Source organism: Lissotriton vulgaris, unplaced genomic scaffold, assembly GCF_964263255.1.
Source record: "Lissotriton vulgaris unplaced genomic scaffold, aLisVul1.2 SCAFFOLD_1600, whole genome shotgun sequence".
In the NCBI taxonomy this organism is placed as follows: domain Eukaryota; kingdom Metazoa; phylum Chordata; class Amphibia; order Caudata; family Salamandridae; genus Lissotriton; species Lissotriton vulgaris.
Window position 1 is genome coordinate 335,512 of NW_028247114.1, and position 23,612 is coordinate 359,123.

Sequence of the window (23,612 nt, forward strand, 5' to 3'; positions counted from 1 at the left end):
ATTCATTGCATTTCATTTTCTTACAGGATATATTCTCATGCAGTTTCTAATACCATTTTCAAGTACAGTTTGTTGCAGCGTTCAACATTAAATGTACTTTGCAAAATGTTGCAGAAGAGCTAAACATTATACTGTGTCATAGAATATAAATCACTGAGTCAGGTCCTGCAGGTCATTTTAATGTGGTAAGAAGCTGGCAAACATTACCTTTTTTCTTAAATAAGAATTAGACGTTTTGAGCAGCTTTTCTACTTCTCCTGCAAGGTCTCTGCACATCTCAGAAGAGCCCATACAACCTAAGGTGCAAAGTGCAAGCCCCTGCACATACTGCGTGCTGTGGTTAAGGTCACTGCAAAGAAAACAACAACACAATCTTAGATAAGGAACAACTGTACCATGAACGATGGATAGATGTTGGCTTGATGAATGACAAAATGGGTACACATCTTTAAGTCCACTATTCAATAATATATCTCACAACATACTTTCATAGAGGAGAAACCTTTCACCTCCCCGTTCCTTCTCAAGTATGCTGAAATGCATCATAAAACGACACCCTTCTACACTTCACACAATGTGGGCAACTTGTAATAGTAGGAATAGCATTATTGCTAGATATGTATGTTTTGCATTTCCTCCACACCGAGGCACACCAGTAGCAGTAACTAGTAATGTCCAAAAGACTGGTCAAATACTTGCACCTACAGGATTAAACTGCAGTCTAATATAGAGCTACGGTAACATAAATACATCCTAACATATCTAGATTTTATTTTTGCTAGGGTTGGATAGCAGTAACTTCCCTAGCCCTCCACTAAGTCCTTTCCCAGAACACTGGAGCAACCATTTACGTCTATTTCCATCTCTTGGCCAATATCAATTAAACATTTTCCGTTACTTCTCAATATTTAAATATACATTCATCATCTCTGCCGGACCCACCTCCTAAATCAAACACAAGCCAAACGTTTTGCTTCAAGGAATGGCTGAGAAAGCCAAGAATTCTGAAAGACTACTCACTCAAATCTAGCATCAGCCCTGGGATCTCATTACCAATATTGCTCCATCAAGATAAACAGATGCCCGATGGGGGGGGGAAGTCCTTTTCCTACCAGGCGGCTAAAATCTGGAACTCGTTACCCCCAGCACTTCGTGCCCAAAAATCTAAAACGAACTTCAGGAAAGATCTAAAGACTTGGCTCTTTAACTAAACCGATCTGCCCCCCTGCCCTCCCCTCTCTCTGTGTCTTTAGCGGCATTCGTGCGCTCTACAAATATTTCAGTCAGTCAGTATCAGCTTTACAAAGTATGATCCATAGATTGTTTCTGGACAATGCAACAGAAGCCATTTGGCCTCGAAGATTAAGGACCAAATGTATGAACCCGTTTAGCATTCGCAAACTGGCAGATTCATAAAATCGGGCCGTCTGCAACAGCAAAAACATTTTTATTATGTAGGACACCCAAATTACAATTCTGTAACGTTGCAGAATCACAATTTGAGTTTACGGCAAAATACAGATTTGGTATTTGGAAGGAGCATCTTTAGGGCATCTCTTCCAAATACTGAATCAGATTGGTATGTATTACTATTGTGAGACTGAAATTCAGTCTTTACCCACTACTGAAAGATATTAGTGACGCATTCAACAAAGGGGAAGAGGTTAAAAAACATTTTTAACACCTTCGAGTCTGTGCTCATGAGGAGCAGAGCTCGTCATGACCGTTAGAACGCTCGCATGCTGGGCAAATTCCCCGGCTGAGCGAGCGTTCTAAAGAAACAGGTGTGGTCATGACGTGCTCAGCTCGTCATGAGCACACTACCACCGTGGCTCATGACGAGCTGACCTCGTCATGAGCATGGGGCGCTGTGCGTGCCCCCAAGCACAGCAGGGAAATTTGCCCAGCTGTGAAGGGGTTAAGAGTCGGTAGTAGGTGGGGGTCCCTTGGACTACTGCCTACACTTAATAAATGTTAGTAAAATGTTTATATTTTATGCATCTTGTTGTTTTCCTTTAAAGAAAACGGGATGCACTGTGGTCCTGCTGACCTCAGAAAGCTACCATCCTTGTGATGGTTATGATTCGTAGGGAGTCACAAATTGCTACCTACCTCAATATTATTCATCAGGTAGGTTGAATTGTGAAGCACTAGGAATCATTATTTTGTGAAATGATTTATAAGTACATAGGTCGGTTCGCAAAATGCTACATCAGTCACACAAATACTGGTCAAAAAATGTGACCAGTATTTTACAGCCAACCCAAAGTCTTTTGATACAGCTTCACTAGTTAAAGTAGAAAACTCATGAAGCCAGTGAGCGAGTAGCCTTGGTCATATTTTTTCGTAAAATCAAAGAATAAGCAAACTAGCACACTCCTAGACATTTTTCACAGAAGATGAAAAAATTAGGCTCCTTTGAGTGAGGTCATTCATCCCATAATAATGGGGCAACACATCTGGTAAACCTTCATAACGAAGTGAGTAAAAATAGAAAAAGAAAATTACAAGTACAAGAATGAAATAAGGTGGTGGTTCAATAGACAATATTGTCCAAATGAAACACAATATAACGACAAGGATATGTGGCCTGAACCTCACCAACCTCCTTGGCTACTGAAGTTACTAAAATTATCTATAAAAAAAGAAGAGACCATTAGACTTAGGATGGTGGTCTTAAGATTCAGAGAAAATAATTGAAGACCCTTCAGTAACGCTCATCACCTACCAAAGGAAACAAAGAAAATTGTAACATTTATCTATAGTATTCTTTTTACTGGTATGGGGTTCGCATCTAATATCTAAGGCATCAGGAAAAAACAAAGCATCATATTACAAACTCTCAAAAGGGTTATCCTTTGGCCAGAGAGTCATGCAACAAAGGCAGGGGAAGAACTATGAAACAGATCTGAATATTTTATCCTGGATCTAATAACATATTTAGAATTGTATTATTTTAGATCACCAAATTAATCAAATCACTCAGCGGATACATAAATGGAACGAAGTAAAAGACACACATTGAATCAACCTTCTACCCCTATTCGAATTCCTGCTGATCTTCAATTCTTGTATGAACAGGTAACACTTGGACCAAATCAATGGAAGTACAACATTATTTAAGCTGTTGTGGATACCTCTTTACCATTTAGTCCCATACCCTTGCTCATTTACCTGTAGACTTCCATCATGTTATGTACTCTACTGAAATTTAAGCAGGGAATAAGGAGCAGAAAGGCCACAGCTTAACGCATCATCTGTCAGGTGGATTAGTTCAATGGGTACATGCACTAGGAACATGAGCAAACCTATCTCAACATGAAGGAGGTGGCAATGTATGCTCTGAAGGACGTAATCCATAAGAATAGACACCTTGCAAACCTACCTAGCAGTGGCACTCCTTGCATAGTTTTACTGGAATCAAACTAATTTACTATTATCAACCTTTAACTTTTGCACACTAAACAAGTGGATCTCATGGTTGGTAAGGGAGGCAGAAAATATTCTATGAGTTTCTATGAAAGCACAGTTCGATTTGGTGCAGAGTGATTGCTGCTCAGATCAAAGCGTGTAGATGACAACCAACAAAAGGCTGCCTTCTAAAAGAACAAAATACCTACTGTCAGGTACCCACTTCCAGGTGAATACTCTACAGAGTGCTCACTTTTAGAGTATTTCCAGGCGACAAACTGGATTCAGAGACATTTTCCAGCAATGCTCCTGCACGCTACTAGGTTGCACATAGACTTGTTGGTAAACATTACTGCCACAGAAGTGACTGAGCAGAATTGCATGCAAGCGCCACCACTGTACAATGTGAGTTTCCGAAGGTTTTCTCTTTCATGCCGCAGACAAGGAATACTTCAAGCAAATTAACAATGACAACATGGGGGGAGGAGCCAAGCTCGCGACCGCGATGGCCGCACTGTAGCTCGGCTCCGTCAACCTTCCTGCCTGAACCGTAAATCCTGTACTTTATCCTGCCCCAAGGAGACACATTCGACGAAATATGGGAATATGAAAGGCTGCTTGCACTCACCGTTTGTCCCGGGAGCTCCTGGGTGCCGCGGATCTTGAGCTTTGCCCTTGTTCGCTCCGGAGCCTCCGTGGCGTGCAGGCCGGGGACTCGCCTGCGACGGTCGGCCGGAGCGGGGTATCGACGCCGACCCCTGGTGGAGGAGAGGAGTCGGCTGAAGAGGCCATTGTGCGGTTGGACCGGTGGCGACTGACCGGGCCCGGTCTGGTGGCCCGGGGGCCCAGCTGCGAGGTGCGGCCTCCCTCGGACGGGGGTTGACCGTACGGGAGGCTTGTCCCCCCCTTTGTTCTCCTGTCCGGCCATCTTGAAGCCCTTAGCCCGGAATCGGCGGGCGGCGCCCATGAGACGGTGGCGCCTGCTACCCCCTGTGTCTTGGCGACCCATCTTTCTGCACCAAGATTGCCATTAGCGGGACCCGGCGAGACTCCGCTGGGCCTTGTTAGACGGCCCGGACCGGGGTTGAGGAGCGGAGCGGCCTTGTTACGCCGACAAAATGGCAGTCGGCGCCTTGGGTCTCGGACCTGTTGAGGGCGGCGACACTGGTCTGTCGAACTGCACATCGGCTGAAGAGAGTGGGAGGGAGCCCACGATTGGCGAGGTCTTCGCCGCCCTGTGTTCCTGGCGCGCGACCATGGCCTTTGCCGCAACTGTGCAAGATAACAGTTCCGCCGCCGGGCCTGTTGGGCAGCCCCCCATGTATGTGGCCCGACCGAGTGAATGTGCTGATTTGTCTCCCCCGGCTGTTGAAGGGAATGCGACCGCCGTTCATTTGGGAGTTCATATGTCTGTTGCCTCGAGTCTCCAGGAGGTTTTGCTTGAGGTGGACGGGGGAGAGGGCCCCACGCTGGGGTCCGTCCAGGTCAGTCTTGCTGGGGTATCCGGCGGTTTTTTGACCCAAACTGCTTTGAGGGGGTCCCATGGTTGTTCCGTGAGGGACACCTCCCCCTTTGGTCGGCGGGACTGCACCCACGCTGTCTGCTGCTCTTGAAGTTGCTCTTTGCCAGTTCGGTCCGCGGCCGCCATTGTTTGTATTGCTGCTTGAGACTTGGATCCCCTGTTTTGCACCCTTGGCCTGCCTTGTTCCGATCCTATTTACATTCCGTGCCTAACTGCTGGCAGTATTCTCCTTTACTGTGTACTAAAGTAATGATAAGAAGAGGACAGGGGTGAGATGGACTCGCCTCGGCGGACTGCCAATTAATATGTGGAGATGAGGACTGCTAGCAGCTGTAACAGTATGACCAATTCCTTTTCATGTTCCTGATGATTGAGTTCGTGTCGATCTCATCTTGATGTGGCTTCTAATTGTGTTAAGGCGGGGGGTGGGAGCTGAAGGTTCGATTGCATATCTCCTCTCCCACTGGTTTTTCTTCCCCCTTTCTTTCCTATTTTTGTCTGTAGCGTTCTTTCCTTACTTTCTGATTCTTCTGTATTTCGGGTTCTACTTAGGGCGACAGGCACGCTGCCGGGGGGGTAGGCCGTAGCCTTCTGCAGGGGTGCAGGGTGGTGTGGGTGGGATGGGGTCTGTATATTGTTCGTTTTTTCTTAGTTCTATGGCTCTTTTGTATTTCTTTATCGGGACGCTGTGTCCGCACGCATACTCCATGGGATTTTCGCTGGCAGTGTAGGACACGACTTCTTCGCGCTAATGATAATGATAGCACACTTACACGTCCTACTTGCCTCGACCCTGATTGAGGGTCTGGAGTATTTTTTGCCTTATTCTTCATGGGGCGCGCACTGCGGCGCTGCGTTCTTTCTTCACTGTTTTTCACGTTCCTTCTTCTACCCTTCCTTTCTTTTTCCCCTTCTTTGGGTTAGTATAGCGGATGGCTAACTTTGTGTTGCTGTTTGACTCCTTTGATTGGTACCAGCACATATTCAAGTGGTGACGGGTGGACGGAGGGCAGCGGTGGGAACTGACCTGAAAAGGGGGAACTATGCGTTACCTTTGCCAATTGTTGCTTTTCTGATTCTCACTGCTCCTCTGCACTGCTGCTTCACCAACTGCCCGCCATAGGAATTCGGACATTAACAGTTGTGATGGTTCCTGCTATACTTCCTACTATATTATAAAATTAACCTTCTCCTATCCTGCTCCTAGCGGTTATATTGGGCCTTTTAATGTTTGCTGATTGTTCGTAGAATGCTGAGGAACTGCTGGAGAATTTCTATCCTGATTTTGTGCACCCGTAATGTGTTGTGGCCAGCCTGATTGGTTGTAGGCCCGTATTTGTACGCTTATGTTTGCACAATAAAGGTTTAAAAAAATAAATAAATAAACAATGACAACATGCCAATCTCGAACTTTGGATCTCAAGATGTTAAGGATTCCATTCAACAGAAAGGAGAGTATGGACAGCAGTGAGGAATCGGAGATTAAATAGAGTCCCCACTAGAAAGAGCATTACCAAAGGTAAGTAACCGGTTTCTCTGATGCATGGGTATTCACAAACATTTCCCCATGGGCCACAAGCTACTGTCTGTGGCATGCCCGAGGGCCCCACTGATGCCAGCAGTGCAAGGGTTGGGGTGATGAAAGGTAGGCATGGGGTGGGGGGTGAAGAGGATGTATGTTGTGGACAACAAACTGAGCCTTCACATGACTTCTGTCTGCCACCAGCGCTCTAATTTCATGCACCAAGAATTCAAGTCAAGCCAGTAACATCTATTGTAAAGCAGAAAAGAGATACTCATCTGGTGGAAGTATTGCAAAATATGAAACCAGAAAACCTGGTATCAGTTCTGGCTTCCCCACTTGATGACATTTTTATTGTTGATTTTTTGCCTCCTCTATCGTTTCATTTGTTGTCTAACAATATATGCTTTCTAACACGGAAACAAACATGGTGATTATATTTAGGATCACCAGACCAATTTTTTCCGTTATTTCATTGATATGTAGTTTCTCTGGGTTTGGTTCTAATTACGTTATGCGTTTATACAATGTCTAAAGTATTGTCTCAACGTTTCTTCATGCATGTTATAGTAACCAATGTATGAATGTGTTTTATTGACCTGTTTGCAGACTGTAAAAGGCTCAAGTGTGGAGCAAAATGCATTGGCTGTGTGTGTTTGTTGTTGAGAAGAAAGAAAAAATTGCCGGAATTAACTGACTTATTGCATAGTTAAGCAAAAAATGGTTTCGTGGACACAACTGCATTTTACAATTGCCCCTAATCTTTTGGGTTTTAAAATGTATAGTGAATGACCATCTGGCAGCTGATCATTTGAGGTGGGTAATTTTCATTCAGCTCTGAAGGGGTGATTACTTTAGATGGTGCAGTGACCGAGTTCCGTAGCAGAAAATGTTTTTTTAGTTAATTAATTTCACTTTTCCTCCCATTTCTTCATTACCATATACGAGAGCCCCTTAAAATATACTAGTTCAGGATGTGTGTGGTATAAAACCTTCTCTTGTGTTTTATTTAATGAACTATAATGTTCCAATTATTTAACAGCCAAGGCTACAAACAAGATGCACCTAACAAATGCCTTCCCTCTTGGTTCACTAATGGCATTGTTTTCAGAATGGGAGCAGTATGAATGTTTCCAAGAGCATGTTTGAAAACTATCACTGCTAATAAATTCCGCTTAACGCAGTTATACAATCTGATCTACTGAGGTAAAATGCTCATGCATGTTAATAAAATACACTTTTTTGAAGGAGAAAGTTTATTATGTTTCTACATGTTTAGAGTAAGAGGTCTTTAAAACTAAAGGTGTTCCTAAAGACAAGTTGTCTATGACTTTTCTTCTTTACCATTACTTTAGTTAACGTGTAAATAAAGTATGCCCATTTGTTTCACAGCTTTCTGAATATTCCTGCTCTGTCAAGGGAGCAGCAGAGCAGTGCTGCTGTTTAGAAGGGGGCAAGATGGCTGCATGCGGCCTCTAAGCCATATTCTCAGTATCACTGCCGATGGATACTTCGAATTGCAGATTCCTCACCTTTTTTGAAAAACCTTTATTTTTCAGTTTTTTTTTTAGCACAATACATAGAGACCAATCAGCAGGCAGTGGTGGATACGGTAGAAGTTTCCTCCGCTAGTGACTACTTGTGAGAAAGTGGCTCTATATATACTGGACAAGAAGGAAGTACAGTGTGTATAGAGTCCACACACCCCCAAATGTATAACAGATGTTACAGTCAGGACTGACCTTACTCTCCAAAGTGGTAGCTTGGTCGAGCAGTAAGGCAGTACCAAAGGGCAAAGCAAAGCATTTGTTGTACACACTGTCAGCAAAAGGTTTCACGCACTCAAAGACTGAACTCCAGGCCAACGGTTATTATATCCAAAGACATAGTTGTTTTATTTTTAGAACCAACAGGCATAAAATTAAACTTTGCTAGTTATGAAGGCTTTCATATAATTACTTTGCAAGGAAGCAATAAGGTATGTAAACACAATAGGTACAGGGGTTGCTGAAGGCAACACAAGTCTAGACACACTTTAGCATTGAGCTCAATGGATTATTATCAGAAAAAGTAGAGTTAATTACAGTGTAGATTACTTTAGTAGTCCCAGGTCTAAATCCTAGATTCAGTCCTGGGGTCTAAGCTGAAACCAGATTAGCAAAACGTTTTCGTTACGGTTAGGAATTTTCATGAAAATAAAGCTGTGTTAAAAGTTCACAATTAGAAACTTTTCAAAGTAAATCTGACAATGTTATTCAATGGGAGAAAATTCAGGTTGCAGGTAAAGTACGATCGCGCTACTTTTGTAATCCAGCACTGGTCTCCTAACTTAAAACCGGTAGGTAATTGCGTTTCAGTATTTCGTATGATTTTTAAAGAATATTTCAAGTTTTCAAAAGTAGACACTTAGAAGAAATTTCATAGAAAAGCAGACAATGGGTTCCTATAGAGAAAATACAGATTACTAGTGAATCCGGTAAGGATTACTTTTGCAGTTCAGTACTGGGCTGCAAGGTACAGTACTGGCTTCTCCCCTGATCACAGGTGAGTATTTCGGAATTCGGAAGATTTTATATGACTATTTTCAGTTTTCAATACTTTACAGAATATTTTCGAGTTAAAATTGGTCAATGTTATGCAATGGCAGGTAAGTGAGTTACCAGTTTGAAGGTGAGTACTTGGTTGGTGAAGTTATGGTTCTAGGTATAGACTCAGGGGTCCCCCAAGGACAAAGGTGACACAGCCAGCGCCACTCGGGCGGCTGGGTGCAGGGTGCTTTTGAGCCGTCGGGCGCTCAATGTTATCCAATGGGAAAGGTCAAAAAGGAACAACGGCTGCAGGCTCGGGGACGGAGAGTCTCCAGGGTCGACCAGCACTTCGAGAGGTAAGTTGGGATCTTGGAGCACAGGTAGGTACCCCAAAGGGAGGCACAGGGGACTGTAGAGCGCCGGGTGCAGGGGTGTCTTTTGGTGTCAGAAAAGCTTACCCTCGGCCAGTCGCAGTTGGGGTGGCCCCTGGTTCTGAGTCTGCAGGCGTCGGCTTGTTCGTCGAGGAAGGTCTTTGGGCACTGGACTTCAGGTCCCAGTCGCCGGGGGGACGTCCTCGTGGTCTTGGTTCAGCTGGGCCCGGCCCCGGCTCGGCGGGTGCAGAGTGGGCTGGTCCGGACCTTCCTGGCTGGCACTAGGTGGGTTGTTGCAGCAGAGCCTCTGCTGATGGGAGTCCAGGTCTTTAAGAGGGTCAAGGCAGGCAGGTCCTCTGGGTGTCCCAAGGTTGCTGTCCACAGGAGTCGCTGGGATTAGGCAGGAGCAGGTTCCAGGATCAACAGGACTGGTAGGGCTGGGGCCAAGTCAGTTGTTGTCGTCCTGTTAGCAGCTGCATGGTGGGTCTTCTTCTTGATCTTTTCGTATCAGGATCTGAGGAAAGAAGATTCAGGAGGCCCCTAAATACTACATTTAGGGGCGCTACAGGTAGGGCAAGGACAGGGACCAATGGGTCCATGTCCTGGGGTGAGTACACCCCCTAGTCTGCTCCTCTCCTGTGGGAGGGGGGCAGGAGCCTAGCTGGGATTGGACAGGGCTCCCCATCTACAAGATGGCCGGAGCCCGGGGTCGTGCTTCACCTAGTCTCCCCCACCTGAGGGGTGGGGTTGGCACAGGCTGGCCCACTCCCCTTCCTGACCTAGTTTTTCCGGCCAGTCTTCCCGCCAGAGTGGGGGTTAGAACTGGTGGGGGCCAGTTGCTGGGTACAGCAAATGGTCTGGAGAAGCTCACAGAGGGGGCATGCCTTTGAAGCTTCCCTCTGCCTATCCTGGAGGAGGAGACCTAGCACCTCACCAAGGATGTGCATTGTTGCAGGCCCAGGAGAGCGGGGGGGGGGGGGGCTCTCCACCCAGGGGTCCAGCAACATGTCTGCTGTGTGGCAGCCTCTGCAACCACTCGGCCCAGATGTGGATTGTAGGTTAGGGTTTCAGAGGGCATCTCTAAGAGGCCCTCTGGTGCATTCTACATTAAATCCCACACTGGCATCAGTGAGGGTTTAATGTGCTGAGAAGTTTGGTACCAAACTTGTCAGTCTTCAGTGTAGCCATTATGGTGCTGTGGATTTCGTAATGACAACCTCCCAGCACCATATACTCGTAATAGCATCACTGCACACAGTGCCCAGGAATGGCCCTGGGTACTGTAGGGGCACAGGGCTATTGCACCTGTGCCCACTCCCACACCTCTGCACCTCTGGCATAGGGCACCCAGCTAGAGGGTTGACTGAAGTATGCCAGGGCAGTGGGTTCTGTGGGCATAGCACACAGGGATGTGTGCCATGTCGACTCTTGGTTTAGTTCTGTACTTAGGCACTCAGCCTGCCAAGGCAGTGTGTGGGTGCCAGGGTACAGGGCCTCTGAGGGTGGCACAATAAGTGCTGCAGCCCTCGGGGGTCTTCTCTGGTCACCATGCCCAGGGTACCATTTACTAGGGGCTGACAGGTGGCCAGAGATGCCATTGGGTTTTGTTTCAGTACAGTTTTAGGGAAGAAACAGGCCATGGGTACCTGGTTGGCAGGAGCCCAGGGCACACTCAGTCAAAGCACATCAGCAATTCAGAAAAAAGTGGGGGCATACCAAGGCAAGAAAGATGGCACTTTCTCAGACCACTCAAATACGTATTTGTGCCAGTGCATCTCAGGAGCTCGTTGAGCCATCCATGTGATGGCAAACCTACGTCAAGCCAACACCAATACTAACAAACAAAATTATATCGCATTTTCCTACCTTTTGCTTGTTTGAAATTGCCTAAGTGGCAGCACTGGGGCAAGGGGACTATGTGCAGTCGTGTGGTCCTGGCAATATCAGTGACAATCTGGCGCCAGAAGGTATACACTATACAGCAATGCCAGGCTAAGTGTAGAAAGTTAGTGCTATCCACACCACATTGGCGACAGCTGTCAAAGTGTTGAGGTCAAGCGGTGCAGGGCCCTAGGAGTGAGGTAAGTCTTGTGAAGAAAGATGTAGTGTATCAACTTAAATTGAGGACTACTTGAGACAGTGTGTCAGTTCATTAGCCCATGTTCAGTCCCAGTTAGTCAGTGGGGTGTCAAGGTCCAAATTCCAAGTCCGGTGCGCCCGGGGCAAACTCTGCATGGTTGGCTCTATACAGTAAGGTTATTAGGTGGTGTTCCGTGCTGCAGCACAGTAAGACCCCAAGTGTTTGCCATGAGATGTGGGCTGCAGAGTGTGAAGGACCAGCAATCTTGCCTATTTCAGTCAGCTAGCATGCTGCAAGAAAGGACCAGGACCAAGTGTAAATTCTTTGTGTGCCTCCTCAAAAGATATATATGTTTCTACGGGGTACAAGTCTCCCTTAAGAGTGCACCCTCCCTCCTGCCATGTCCAGAAGGGCATATCGTCTAATAATTGCTTAATAGGTTTAAATGTCCGAACACCAAGTTCCCTGCTGAACAAGGCCCACTTCAAGACAGTTTGAACAAAGCGCTTTCAGATATAAGCGGTTTGTCGCACTATGTACAAGAGGTCTGCTGAAGTCCAGGCACACTTATTCAGTATTTCTGGCAAACGACTGCCGCTACACTGCCCAACAGTAGCCTCTTCTCCCAATTCTCTCTCAGATCGAGCCATCTGACTGTGTGTTCAAGGTGTGCAGCATAGTAATATAGGTCTAGGAGAGGAATCTCTAGCCACTCATCTTCATATCGTTAGATTTAAGTAATCAGGGACACTTTGCTGCGCTGACCCGACCATAGGAGTAGGATTCCTCACCTTTAGAATAGATTCCACAGCAGTACCTCCCAAAGGTGGAGGGTCTGGGCAGTGGACTCGGATCAAAAAGTCCTGCAGAACCGAGCAGACAAAGTGACTTTCCTGTCGGACCAGAAAGTAAAGATAGTAATCCTTTGTAAACATGTGCACCAATGCCCATGGCAGACCAGGCACACATACCCCTAGAGCCAATGCTGCTGTAGCTACCTTGACCCTGCTGGAAAGAACCCGCTGGCCGCCAAGAGTCTGCCTCTTGACCAGTGCATAGATGATTTAGATGCAGAGAACTTTACTTTGACTAGGTCCTCTTCTGCACGGACTTTCCTTTTTTCCAAGCCAAAAAACCCTACAAAGAATGGGTCATTCACATAATGCAATTTTGTGCAGCAAATATGGAAGCTCAGAGCCCTTTTAAAGTCGAACCAAGGGAGCTTCTCCTCCTGTTTCGAAGCACAAAGTACAGCGAAAATGGTATAAAAAGTTACATTGGGTAAAAAGGCCTTCAGCACAAGCTTTTCTAGGGAAAAAGTTGTATAGAATGAGTGAACTGCAGGCACTTTTGCTGCAACTGTACAGTGTACTGAGGTGATAGCAACGAGGATGACAGCCTTGAGCTTTAATAGTTGAAAACCAGCAACTGTGCATCTGCTTAAAAGACATGCAAATGAGAAATGTTATGGTTAGATTTAAATCCAATTGGCTCTAATGGGGAGAGAGTCAGAGGGAAACGCATGAATCAGACCCTTAAGAAAACCGCATCATAACCAGCAATCCAAATAGGAAGGGTTGGTCAGGTAAAACATAATATATCAACAGGGCCGATAAATAACCTTTTACTGTCCCCACTACAAAGCCTTGCTGGGCCAATGAAAGAAACCGTAAGAGTTTCGAACATTTGGTCTGCTGAAGACGGTAGGGGCGTGGGAGAGGGAGCGATGAGTCCAACACTATCAACACATTTGCGCCAGAGTAGATGGACTTTGAAGAAGAGAATCTGGCTGCAAGGAGGAAGAGACAGCACAAGCTGCATGCGGGAGAAGCGAGCGACGAGAAGCGCCCCTCCTTCTAAACCTCCTGGAGCCCGTTTGAGAAGCTAACCATTTAGCCCATGAGAGGTCCAATTTTGACCTTCATTAAAGAGTAGACATACGTCACTCTCTGCACAGAACTCACCTGGTCCTGAAGAAAGCCGTACCGACCTTTTTAGGCGACAAGGCTGAAACATGTCGACCATTGTTTAAACACCAGAGGATGGAATATGTATGAATCCTAATTATTTCTAAAAACGTATTCTGCCATATCCTCAACCCACAATTCAATCCCGGACAATAAAATTGTATTTTTCCTGGCATGATTGGATTGTTTTTAGAAATTCACTCACACATCACCCACTATCACTTATCACTACTGTTTTTAACCTAGGGTGTTCTCCTCCAGGTGGAGGGTGCATACCGACTGACCCCATGATTCGGCACAGACGTGTAAACGAAGGCAGAGAACCAACATATACCGCCCATACCACCATTGCTACACGTGTATGAGGGTCTTTTACCAAGGGTCATTCCAGTTAGAACTGTACCCAGGTTATACAGGACAAGTGATCCTCCCCCCCCCCCCCCCCCCCTTTTTGATTAGAAGTAGAATGAGGGAACTGCAGGCACTTTTGCTGCAACTGTACAGTGTACTGAGGTGATAGCAACGAGGATGACAGCCTTGAGCTTTAATAGTTGAAACCAGCAACTGTGCATCTGCTTAAAAGACATGCAAATGAGAAATGTTATGGTTAGATTTAAATCCATTTGGCTCTAATGGGGAGAGAGTCAGAGGGAAACGCATGAATCAGACCCTTAAGAAAACCGCATCATAACCAGCAATCCAAATAGGAAGGGTTGGTCAGGTAAAGCATAATATATCAACAGGGCCGATAAATAACCTTTTACTGTCCCCACTACAAAGCCTTGCTGGGCCAATGAAGAAAGAAACCATAAGAGTTTCGAACATTTGGTCTGCTGAAGACGGTAGGGGCGTGGGAGAGGGAGCGATGAGTCCAACACTATCAACACATTTGCGCCAGAGTAGATGGACTTTGAAGAAGAGCATCTGGCTGCAAGGAGGTTATCAACTACCTAGGTCAACAAATCAAATGCATTTAACTACACTAAACTAGTTGTGGAGAGGTGGCTGCAGTACCCTGCCCTGTTGCTGAGGCAGAAGCTCCTTTCGAAGAGGAAGCCGGATCAGCAGCTAGATCCTCAGGAGATTTGGGTACCACACTCACCTGGCCTGGTCAGGATTGATTAAGATGACTTAGGCATGGTCCATCCTGAATTTCCTCATGGTACGAAGGATGAGAAGTAGTGGTTTCATCGCATATTTGAGCCCTCTCTCCTATCAAAGAAGGAATGAGTCTCCTAGCAAGTGCCCTAGTGAAACTAGAATATGCAAACGTTTTAACATTGCACATTAAACTGTGTTGAATAGATTCTGAGCAGTCTCCTCAGAGACATGAATGAAATTGGACAGTCTGTTCTGATGATGGGCTCAGTGGAATCAGAGGTGCTACAGCAGGGCGCACATAAACCTGCTGACCTTTTGGATGAGGAGGAGACTGGGAGTCCAACCAGTCTTAGTGCCATCCTCAGAGACCCAGGATTAATCCCTGAAAGATCAGGATCATATCCTGAATGTCTAGGACTCGCTGTTGCAGCAGAAAGGCCTTGAATGGCACCATATCAAGGACAGCCACCTAAAGGGAATACTTTGCATGGGGCTTAGGCGGACTTCAGCTTGCTGATGGTAAAGCCCAAAAATGTCAGTTTGCCATCGTCTGGAGGTTGTCTATGACTGCGACAAGCCACCCTTGAGCAATTGGTCATCAAGGCTCCATTTCATCATTGCGGAGCCACCTTAGCAGCAGTCCTAACCATTGCTGAAAAATTACTCTGGATCTAGTCTGGTGCCTGGGAGTATTCTAGAGGTGAAGAATCTATCTGCAGTTAGAATAAGCTATTGTCACCTGCCACTGCTCAAAGAACATGATTAGGGATATAGTCAATCAATCAAACAAAACAAGCTTTTTTCGAAATCACAAAATAAGCATAGAAGCAGCATTGTTACATCTATAAAAGTGATTAAAACAGTATAAAAATTGAAGCAGATTAAAAAAAGCTTTAAAAAACTACAGTACATAGATACAAGTGCAAATACAATCATTGGAAGCCCACTCAGTTGCATTTCCAGGTTTTACTATAGCAGCTGCCTGCGATTGACAATGGCCCATGAAAATCAAGCCATTACAGTACATATATAGATGGCAGGTAACATTTGCAGATACAAAAAAGCTGGTCGGCATTGCACGAAGCCCAATTGTCGTAACAAAGGTTTAACATATTTCTTCCATGACTCAGAAAAATGTTTACAAAACAAGGCAATATGCATAGTGCTCTGTAGAGAGATTTCATCACAGGTGCATTTTACCATGTCAGTGGACCAGTTGTTAGTAGTGGGGAAGCCGATTAAATGATGGAACATATCGAGTAAGCACAAACTTGTGATGTGCATTAAAGACATTGGCTAAGTAAAACTGTATATTAAAACTAATCATTATCATCTGGTTCCTCTGGACAGACGGTTTCAAGATTTCTAATGCTAGTCTAGTTTCCTCTAATAGTATTACATTTCTTTTTGAGTTCTTTTCTTGGAACTGTAAACCAGACTCTCGGGATAGTTCAAGTATCCAGGATGACCAATGTCTGGCAGAAGGTTGTACACAAATTCTCCTCGACGGTCGCTCCCTCTCGCTCCCTGCCTCACCTCCCCTACCACCTGGAAACACTCCTGCTGATCACTGCCAGACATCGTCTGCAGTTCTAGCGCCTCGACGCCGGACTAGCGCTCATTGCCTGTGTGGTATCGTTTTTTAGGGAAAAGCACATTTTATTTCACTTTATTTAAAAAGCGCTGCATTGCCTGACCTGTGTATTTTCGTTTTAGTTTAAAGCATTTTTATTTATATTGTGCTGCATTTACTGGGTTTTAGCTGTTCCTTTCTGTGTGTCCGTGCCCCAGTTTCACTTTCCCTCCCTCCATTTGTTGTGCTCGTGGCCCGTGTCTCCTCCCAGCCTCCCAGCTGCCCCTCCCACGCTCCGCCCCCTCCACTATCCATTTAAGTCAGATGGTCCTACGCGCAGCGTCCACGCGCTGCGGCTGCGCCGAAGGTGCGCCAAAGGTAAGCCCGTCTACGCCCGTCCGCGCAAGCCCGCGCCCAGCGCCAGACCCCCAGGTCCCCGCAAACCCCACCCCTCCCGCATCACATACAATGCAGCTACCCTCTCAGCCCTTAATCCCGGCCGATCACCAAACTGCTACCAAGCCGAATCTGGACGCACCCATGGACCATTCGCCTGCCACTCCTGCAAGTACAACTGCACTAAGAAACCCACCACACCCTCAGATTCCAAACCGCGCTCCGACCCCAACCATCTGAAGTGCATCCTGCTCAACACTCGCTCGGTCCACAGTAACGCCATCGAACTATGGAACCTACTTGACACCACAGCGCCGGACATCGCCTTTCTCACAGAAACCTGGATGAACACATCTTCAGCACCCGACATAGCCATTCCGGACGGCTACAAGATCATCCGAAAAGATCGCACCACCAAACAAACAGGAGGAGGCATCGCCATCGTCCATAAGAACACCATCCGAATCTCTACCAGCTCCGACGATAACCTCGCTACCGCCGAACACCTCCACTTCCAGATCCACACCGACCCGAAGTCCACACTCAGAGGCACCCTCATCTACAGACCACCAGGACCCCGCGCACAATTCTGCGAAGACATCACTGAATTCGTCCCCCTCACGCCCTCCCCTCCGAGGACTACATCCTGCTAGGAGACATCAACTTCCACCTAGAAAAGAACAATGACAGCAACACCATCACCCTTCTGGACAACCTCGCCAATCTCGGACTCAAACAACTTGTCAACACCCCCACTCACAACGCAGGGCACACGCTCAACCCAATCTTCACCTCCAGCAAGCATATCTCCTTCGACCACACCACAGCCCACCAATGGACAGACCACAGCTGCGTTCACTTCAGCTACAAAAAGACTATAACACACAACCTCCCTCAACCAATTCCGCGCAGAAACTGGAACAAAATTACAACCGACCAACTCTTCACATCACTGCAACAAAACCTCCCTACAAAATCATCGGACCCAAACCTTGCAGCAACCAACCTCACACAATGGATCACCCACAGCGCTGATGAATTAGCACCCTTGAAAAAACAGCAATCCAAACAAATCAACAATAAAGCCCCTTGGTTTAATGAGGACCTCAAAAACTCCAAGAAGACCTGCCGCACCCTCGAGAAAGCCTGGAAAAAAGACCGAACCTCTGACAACCAGGCAGCCTTCAAGAACGCCATCCGCAAACACCACCAACTGATCCGATCCACCAAGAAATCAGCACTCAAAGACCGACTCGACAACAACGCCAAAAACAGCAAGGAACTATTCAACATTGTCAAAGAATTCTCCAACCCCCCCGCCGGCACAAACGATATCACCCCCTCCCAAGACCTCTGCGACTCCTTAGCCTCATTCTTCCACAACAAAATCGCAGACATACATAACAGCTTCGCAAATGAGACCGGAATCCAAGCCCCACCACCCTCACCTGAACTTAAACACCCCCCTAACAACCTCTGCGCCTGGAACCCAATCTCCACTGAAGAAACCATCCGTCTGATGAACTCCATGCACTCAGGATCACCAACCGACCCATGTCCCCACCACATTTTCAACAAAGCAGACTCCGTTATCGCACCCCATCTCCGAGATGTCATCAACTGCTCCCTAAACGCTGCCACCTTCCCAGAAAGCTGGAAACACGCCGAACTCAGCGCCCTCCTGAAGAAACCCACAGCAGACCCCACCGAACTCAAGAATTACCGCCCCATTTCACTCCTTCCTTTCCCTGCCAAAGTCATCGAGAAAGCCATCAATCAGCTCGCCGCCTTCCTCAAATCCAACAAATCCCTCGACCCTTCACAATACGGCTTCCAAGCCAAACACAGCACGGAGACCGCCCTCATCGCAGCAACTGACGGCATTCGGACACTACTGGACAATGGAGAAACAACCGCACTCATCCTACTTGACCTCTCCGCAGCATTCGACACAGTCTGCCATACCACCCTTATCAAACTCCTTAGCAACGTCAGGATACAAGGTAAAGCACTAGACTGGATAGTCTCGTTCCTCGCCGGAAGAACTCAGAGAGTCCGCCTCCCCCCCTTCAGATCAGAGGCCACCGAAGTCATCGGTGGTGTACCACAAGGATCTTCACTCAGCCCCACCCTCTTCAACGTATACATGAGTCCCCTCGCATCCATCGCACGCAAACACAACCTCAACATCATCTCCTACGCAGATGACACACAGCTCATCCTCTCCCTCACCAACGATCCCAGTACCGCCAAAACCAACCTACACGAAGGAATGAAAGAAGTAGCCGAATGGATGAAAGACAGCCGTCTAAAACTGAACTCGGACAAAACTGAAGTCCTCATCTTAGGCTCATCCCCCTCCGCCTGGGACGATTCTTGGTGGCCACCGGCCCTGGGAATTGCACCCACACCTGCTGACCACGCACGCAACCTGGGTTTCATCCTAGACTCCTCCCTCTCAATGACCAGACAAGTCAACGCCGTCACCTCATCTTGCTTCAACATCCTACGCATGCTTAAAAAAATCTTCAGCTGGATCCCCACCGAAACAAGAAAAACGGTCACCCACGCACTGGTTACCAGCCGACTGGACTACGGAACCACCCTCTACGCCGGAACCACCGCCAAACTCCAGAAAAAACTCCAACGCATCCAAAACGCCTCAGCCAGACTTATACTGGACCTCCCCCGCCGAGCTCACATCTCCGGGCACCTGAAAGACCTCCACTGGCTTCCTGTCAACAAGAGAATAACGTTCCGCCTCCTTACCCACGCACACAAAGCCCTCTACGACCTAGGACCAGACTGCCTCAACACACGCCTGTCCTTTTACACCCCCCCCCCCCCCCGCCAACTGCGATCATCCACACAAGCCCTCGCCGCAATCCCATGCATCCATAAATCCACCATGGGAGGAAGATCCTACTTAGCGGCCAAAACCTGGAACTCTCTCCCCACCCATCTCCGCCTTACCCAGAACCACCTCACCTTCAGAAAACAACTAAAAACTTGGATATTCGACAAATAAACTTCCCCTTCCCCCAAGCGCCTTGAGACCCTCTGGGTATATAGGGCGCTATACAAATTTCAAACTTGAACTTGAACTTGAATTTTAAGGGCTGATGTGGATCTAAGACAATTGGTAAGAATCAGTTAAGTGTGGTATGTTCAGAGGACCAAATTGTATGCCATAAGAGCACTGGCTGTATCCTAATCAGGTCAGCAATGTAGAGAACGCCTACTTCTGTGTGACAGACATAAGTTGCACTACCTTGCGGAGCTGCTAGGAGATGTCTCAAAGACGTTTTCTTCAAGTTGGAGACTATCAATCTGCCCATATCCCCATAATTCGGCTCCATACATAGCAGTAGGTCTACATTTAGCCTTCTAAATGGTCAACATTTCCCCCGGGTGTTTGATTTCTTGGGTACTAGCAAACTGCAGCAGGGCCCTCATGTTTTTTACGAATTGAAGTTACCTAGATTTCATAGCCCATTGCCACTTTCAAGTGTGACTAAATACTATCTGTGAGAAAGTGTCTCTATATATACTGGACAATAATGAAGTACAGTCTGTATAGAGTCTACAAAACCAAATGTATAACAGATGTTACAGTCAGGACTGACCTTACTCTCAAAAGTGGTAACTTAGTCGAGCAGTAAGGCAGTACCAGAGGGCAGTGCAAAGCATTTGTTGTACACACTCAGTCAGCAAAGGATTTCACACACTCAAAGACTGAACTCCAGAACAATGGTTGTTATATCCAAAGATATAGTGGTTTAATGTTTAGAACCAACAGGCATACAAATATACTTTGCTAGATATGAGAAATCTCATGTAATTACTTTGCAAGGAAGCAATGAAGTTGGTGTACATAATAGGTACAGGAGTTGCTGAAGGCAACTCAAGTCTAAACACACGTTACAGGGCTCGACAAATTCACTCGACCGCTCGCATTTGCGAGTGAGATTGATAAAGGACGAGCTATTTTTAGGTCCTACTCGCCCTTTCTGGCGAGTAGGAATACAAACTTGACACTTGACCTCTGCCTCTGAAAGCAGAGGAAATGTGACAAGATAGGAAGATTTAAAGGCATCTTTATTGCACACAAAGTAAATGAGCAATAAAAATGCTTTTAAATCTTGTTAACTTGTCACATTTGCTCAGTTTTCAGAATTTGAGGTCAAGTTAATTTAAGTTAGGTCGAGGAGATTTTGTAGTTTACTAGACCTGCAGGTCTAGAGCATTTTTTATGATTTGTCGAGCCCTGCGTTAGCATTGAGCTCAATAAATTGTTACCATAAAAGTACAGTTGATTACAGTACAGATTACTTTCGTAGTTCCAGGACTAGATCCTAAATTCTGTCCTGAGGTCTAAGCTGAAACCAAGTTAGCAAAAACGTTTTACTTATTGTGGTGAATTTTCATGAATATAAAGCGGTTTTAAAAGTTCACACTTAGAAACTTTTCAATGACATTCTGGCAATGTTATTCAATGGGAGAAAATTCAGGTTGCAGGTAAAGTATGATCGCGTTACTTTTGTAATCCAGTACTGGGCTTCTAGGGCAAGCACTGGGGTCTGAACTTGAAACAGGTAGGTAATTGCGTTCCAGTATTTCGTATGATTTTTAAAGAATATTTCAAGTTTTCAAAAATAGGCACTTAGAAGAAATTTCATAAAAAAACAGACAATGGGTTCCTATGGAGAAAATTCAGATTACTAGTAAACCCGGTAAGGATTACTTTTGCGGTTCAGTACTGGGCTGCAAGGTACAGTACTGGCTTCACCTGCTTGCAGGTGAGTAATTCGGACTTCGGCTGATTTTATACGAATATTTGCAGTTTTCAAAACTTCACACTTAGAACATTTTCGAGTCAAAATGGGTCAATGTTATCCAATGGCAGGTAAGTGAGTTACCGGTTTCCAGGTGAGTACTTGGCTGGTGAAGTTAAGGTTCCGGGTGTTGACTCAGGGGGGCCCCCAGGGTCAGGTAAGTATAGTCGGTTCCGCCCCAGCAGCACAGGGCCGGCCGGGTGCAGAGGTATGTAGGCCCAATGATATCCAATGAGGGAAAGGGGGCCTTCGGTTGGTGGCTGCTGGCTAGCAGGCCACGCGGCTGTGGGAGCTGAGATCCTGGTCACTTGATCAGGGCAAGTGGGGAAGTAGGATAGAAGAAAGGTGGCACAGCCAGCGGCACTCGGGCGGATGGGTGCAGGGTGCTTTTGAGCCGTTGGGCGCTCAATGTTATCCAATGGGAAAGGTCAAAAAGGAACAAAGGCTGCAGGCTCGGGGACGGAGACTCTCCAGGGACGTCCAGCACTTCGAGAGGTAAGTTGAGATCTTGGAGCACAGGTAGGTACCCCAAAGGGAGGCACAGGGGGCTGTAGGGTGCCGGGTATCGGAAAAGCTTACCCGCGGTTGGGGTGGCCCCTGGTTCTGAGTCTGCAGGCGTCGGCTGGTTTGTCCAGGAGGGTCTTTGGGCACTGGACTTCGGGTCCCAGTCGCCGGGGTGAATTCCTCGTGGTCTTGGCTCGGTTGGGCCCGGCGGGTGCAGAGTGGGCTGGTCCGGAGCTTTTTGGTTGGCACCAGGTGGGTTGTTGCAGCAGAACCTCTGCTGATGGGAGTACCAGTCTTTAAGAGGGTCAAGGCAGGCAGGTCCTCCAGGTGTACCAAGGTGGCTGTCAGCAGGAGTCGCCGGGATTAGGCAGGAGCAGGTTCCAGGATCGACAGGCCGGTAGGGCTATGGCCAAGTCAGTTGTCGTCGTCCTGTTAGCAGCTGCACGGCGGGTCTTCTTGATCTTCTTTCTTCTTTTCGTATCAGGATCTCAGGAAGGAAGGTTCAGGGAGCCCCTAAATACTGAATTTAGGGTCGTTACAGGTAGGGCAAGGACAGGGACCAATGGGTCCCTGTCCTGGGGTGAGTACACCCCCTAGTCTGCTCCTCTTCTGTGGGAGGGGGGGCAGGAGCCTAGCTGGGATTGGGTAGGGCTCCCCATCTACAAGATGGCAAGAGCATGGGGTCGTGCTTCCCCTCATCTCCCCCACCTGAGTTGTGGGGTTGGCACAGGCTGGCACACCCTCCTTCCTGACGTAGTTTTTCCCGCCAGACTTCCCGCCAGAGTGGGGGTTAGAACTGGTGGGGGCCAGTTGCTGGGTACAGCAAATGGTCTGGAGAAGCTCACAGAGGCGGCTTGCCTTCGAAGCTTTCCCCTGCCCATCCTGGGGGAGGAGACCTAGCACCTCGCCCAGGATGTGCATTGTTGCAGGCCCAGGAGAACGGGGGGCTCTCCGCCCAGGGGTCCAGCAACATGTCTGCTGTGTGGCAGCCTCTGCAGCCACTCAGCCCAGACGTGGATTGTAGGTTAGGATTTCAGAGGGCATCTCTAAGATGCCCTCTGGTGCATTTTACATTAAATCCCACACTGGCATCAGTGCGGGTTGAATGTGCTGAGAAATTTGGTACCAAACTTGTCAGTCTTCAGTGTAGCCATTATGGTGCTGTGGAGTTCGTAATGACAACCTCCCAGCACCAGATACTCTTAATGACATCACTGCACCTACAGTGCCAAGGAATGGCTCTGGGTACTGTAGGGGCAAAGGGCTCATGCACCTGTGCCCTCACCTCTGGCATAGGGCACCCAGCTAGAGGGGTGACTGAAGTATAATAGGGCAGAGGGTTCTGTGGGCATGGCACACAGGGATGTGTGCCATGTCGACTCTTTTTTAGTTCTGTACTTAGGCACTCAGCCTTCAAAGGCAGTGTGTGAGTGCCAGGGTACAGGGCCCCTGAGGGTTGCACAATAAGTGCTGCAGCCCTCAGGGGGTCTTCTCTGGTCACCATGCCCTGGGTACCTAGGGTACCATTTACTAGGGGCTGACAGGTGGCCAGAGATGCCAATTGGGTTTTTAGTTTCAGCACAGTTTTAGGGAAGGAACACAGGCCCTGGGTACCTGGTTGGCAGGAACCCAGGGCACACTCAGTCAAAGCACATCAGCAGTTCAGAAAAAAGTGGGAGCATACCAAGGCAAGAAAGATGGCACTTTCTCACACTATCCCAAAGTAGGAGAAAGTAGTTGTGTACTCCGTTTTTTCACCCTCAATGAAAAGGTCTCGGCATCGAGAGGCCATACTCCCAATA

At 47.2% G+C, this 23,612-nt stretch overlaps 1 protein-coding gene across 1 annotated transcript in view; it reads right to left on the reverse strand.

Moving 5' to 3' along the window:
- Positions 1–23,612, reverse strand: part of LOC147665626 (AP-1 complex subunit gamma-1) — a 521,863-nt gene that overhangs the window by 306,307 nt on the left and 191,944 nt on the right. The window contains exon 4 of the mRNA XM_086949636.1: positions 208–349. Within this exon, the coding sequence (XP_086805762.1) occupies positions 208–349 (142 nt within the window). The remainder of the gene's footprint in view (positions 1–207; positions 350–23,612) is intronic.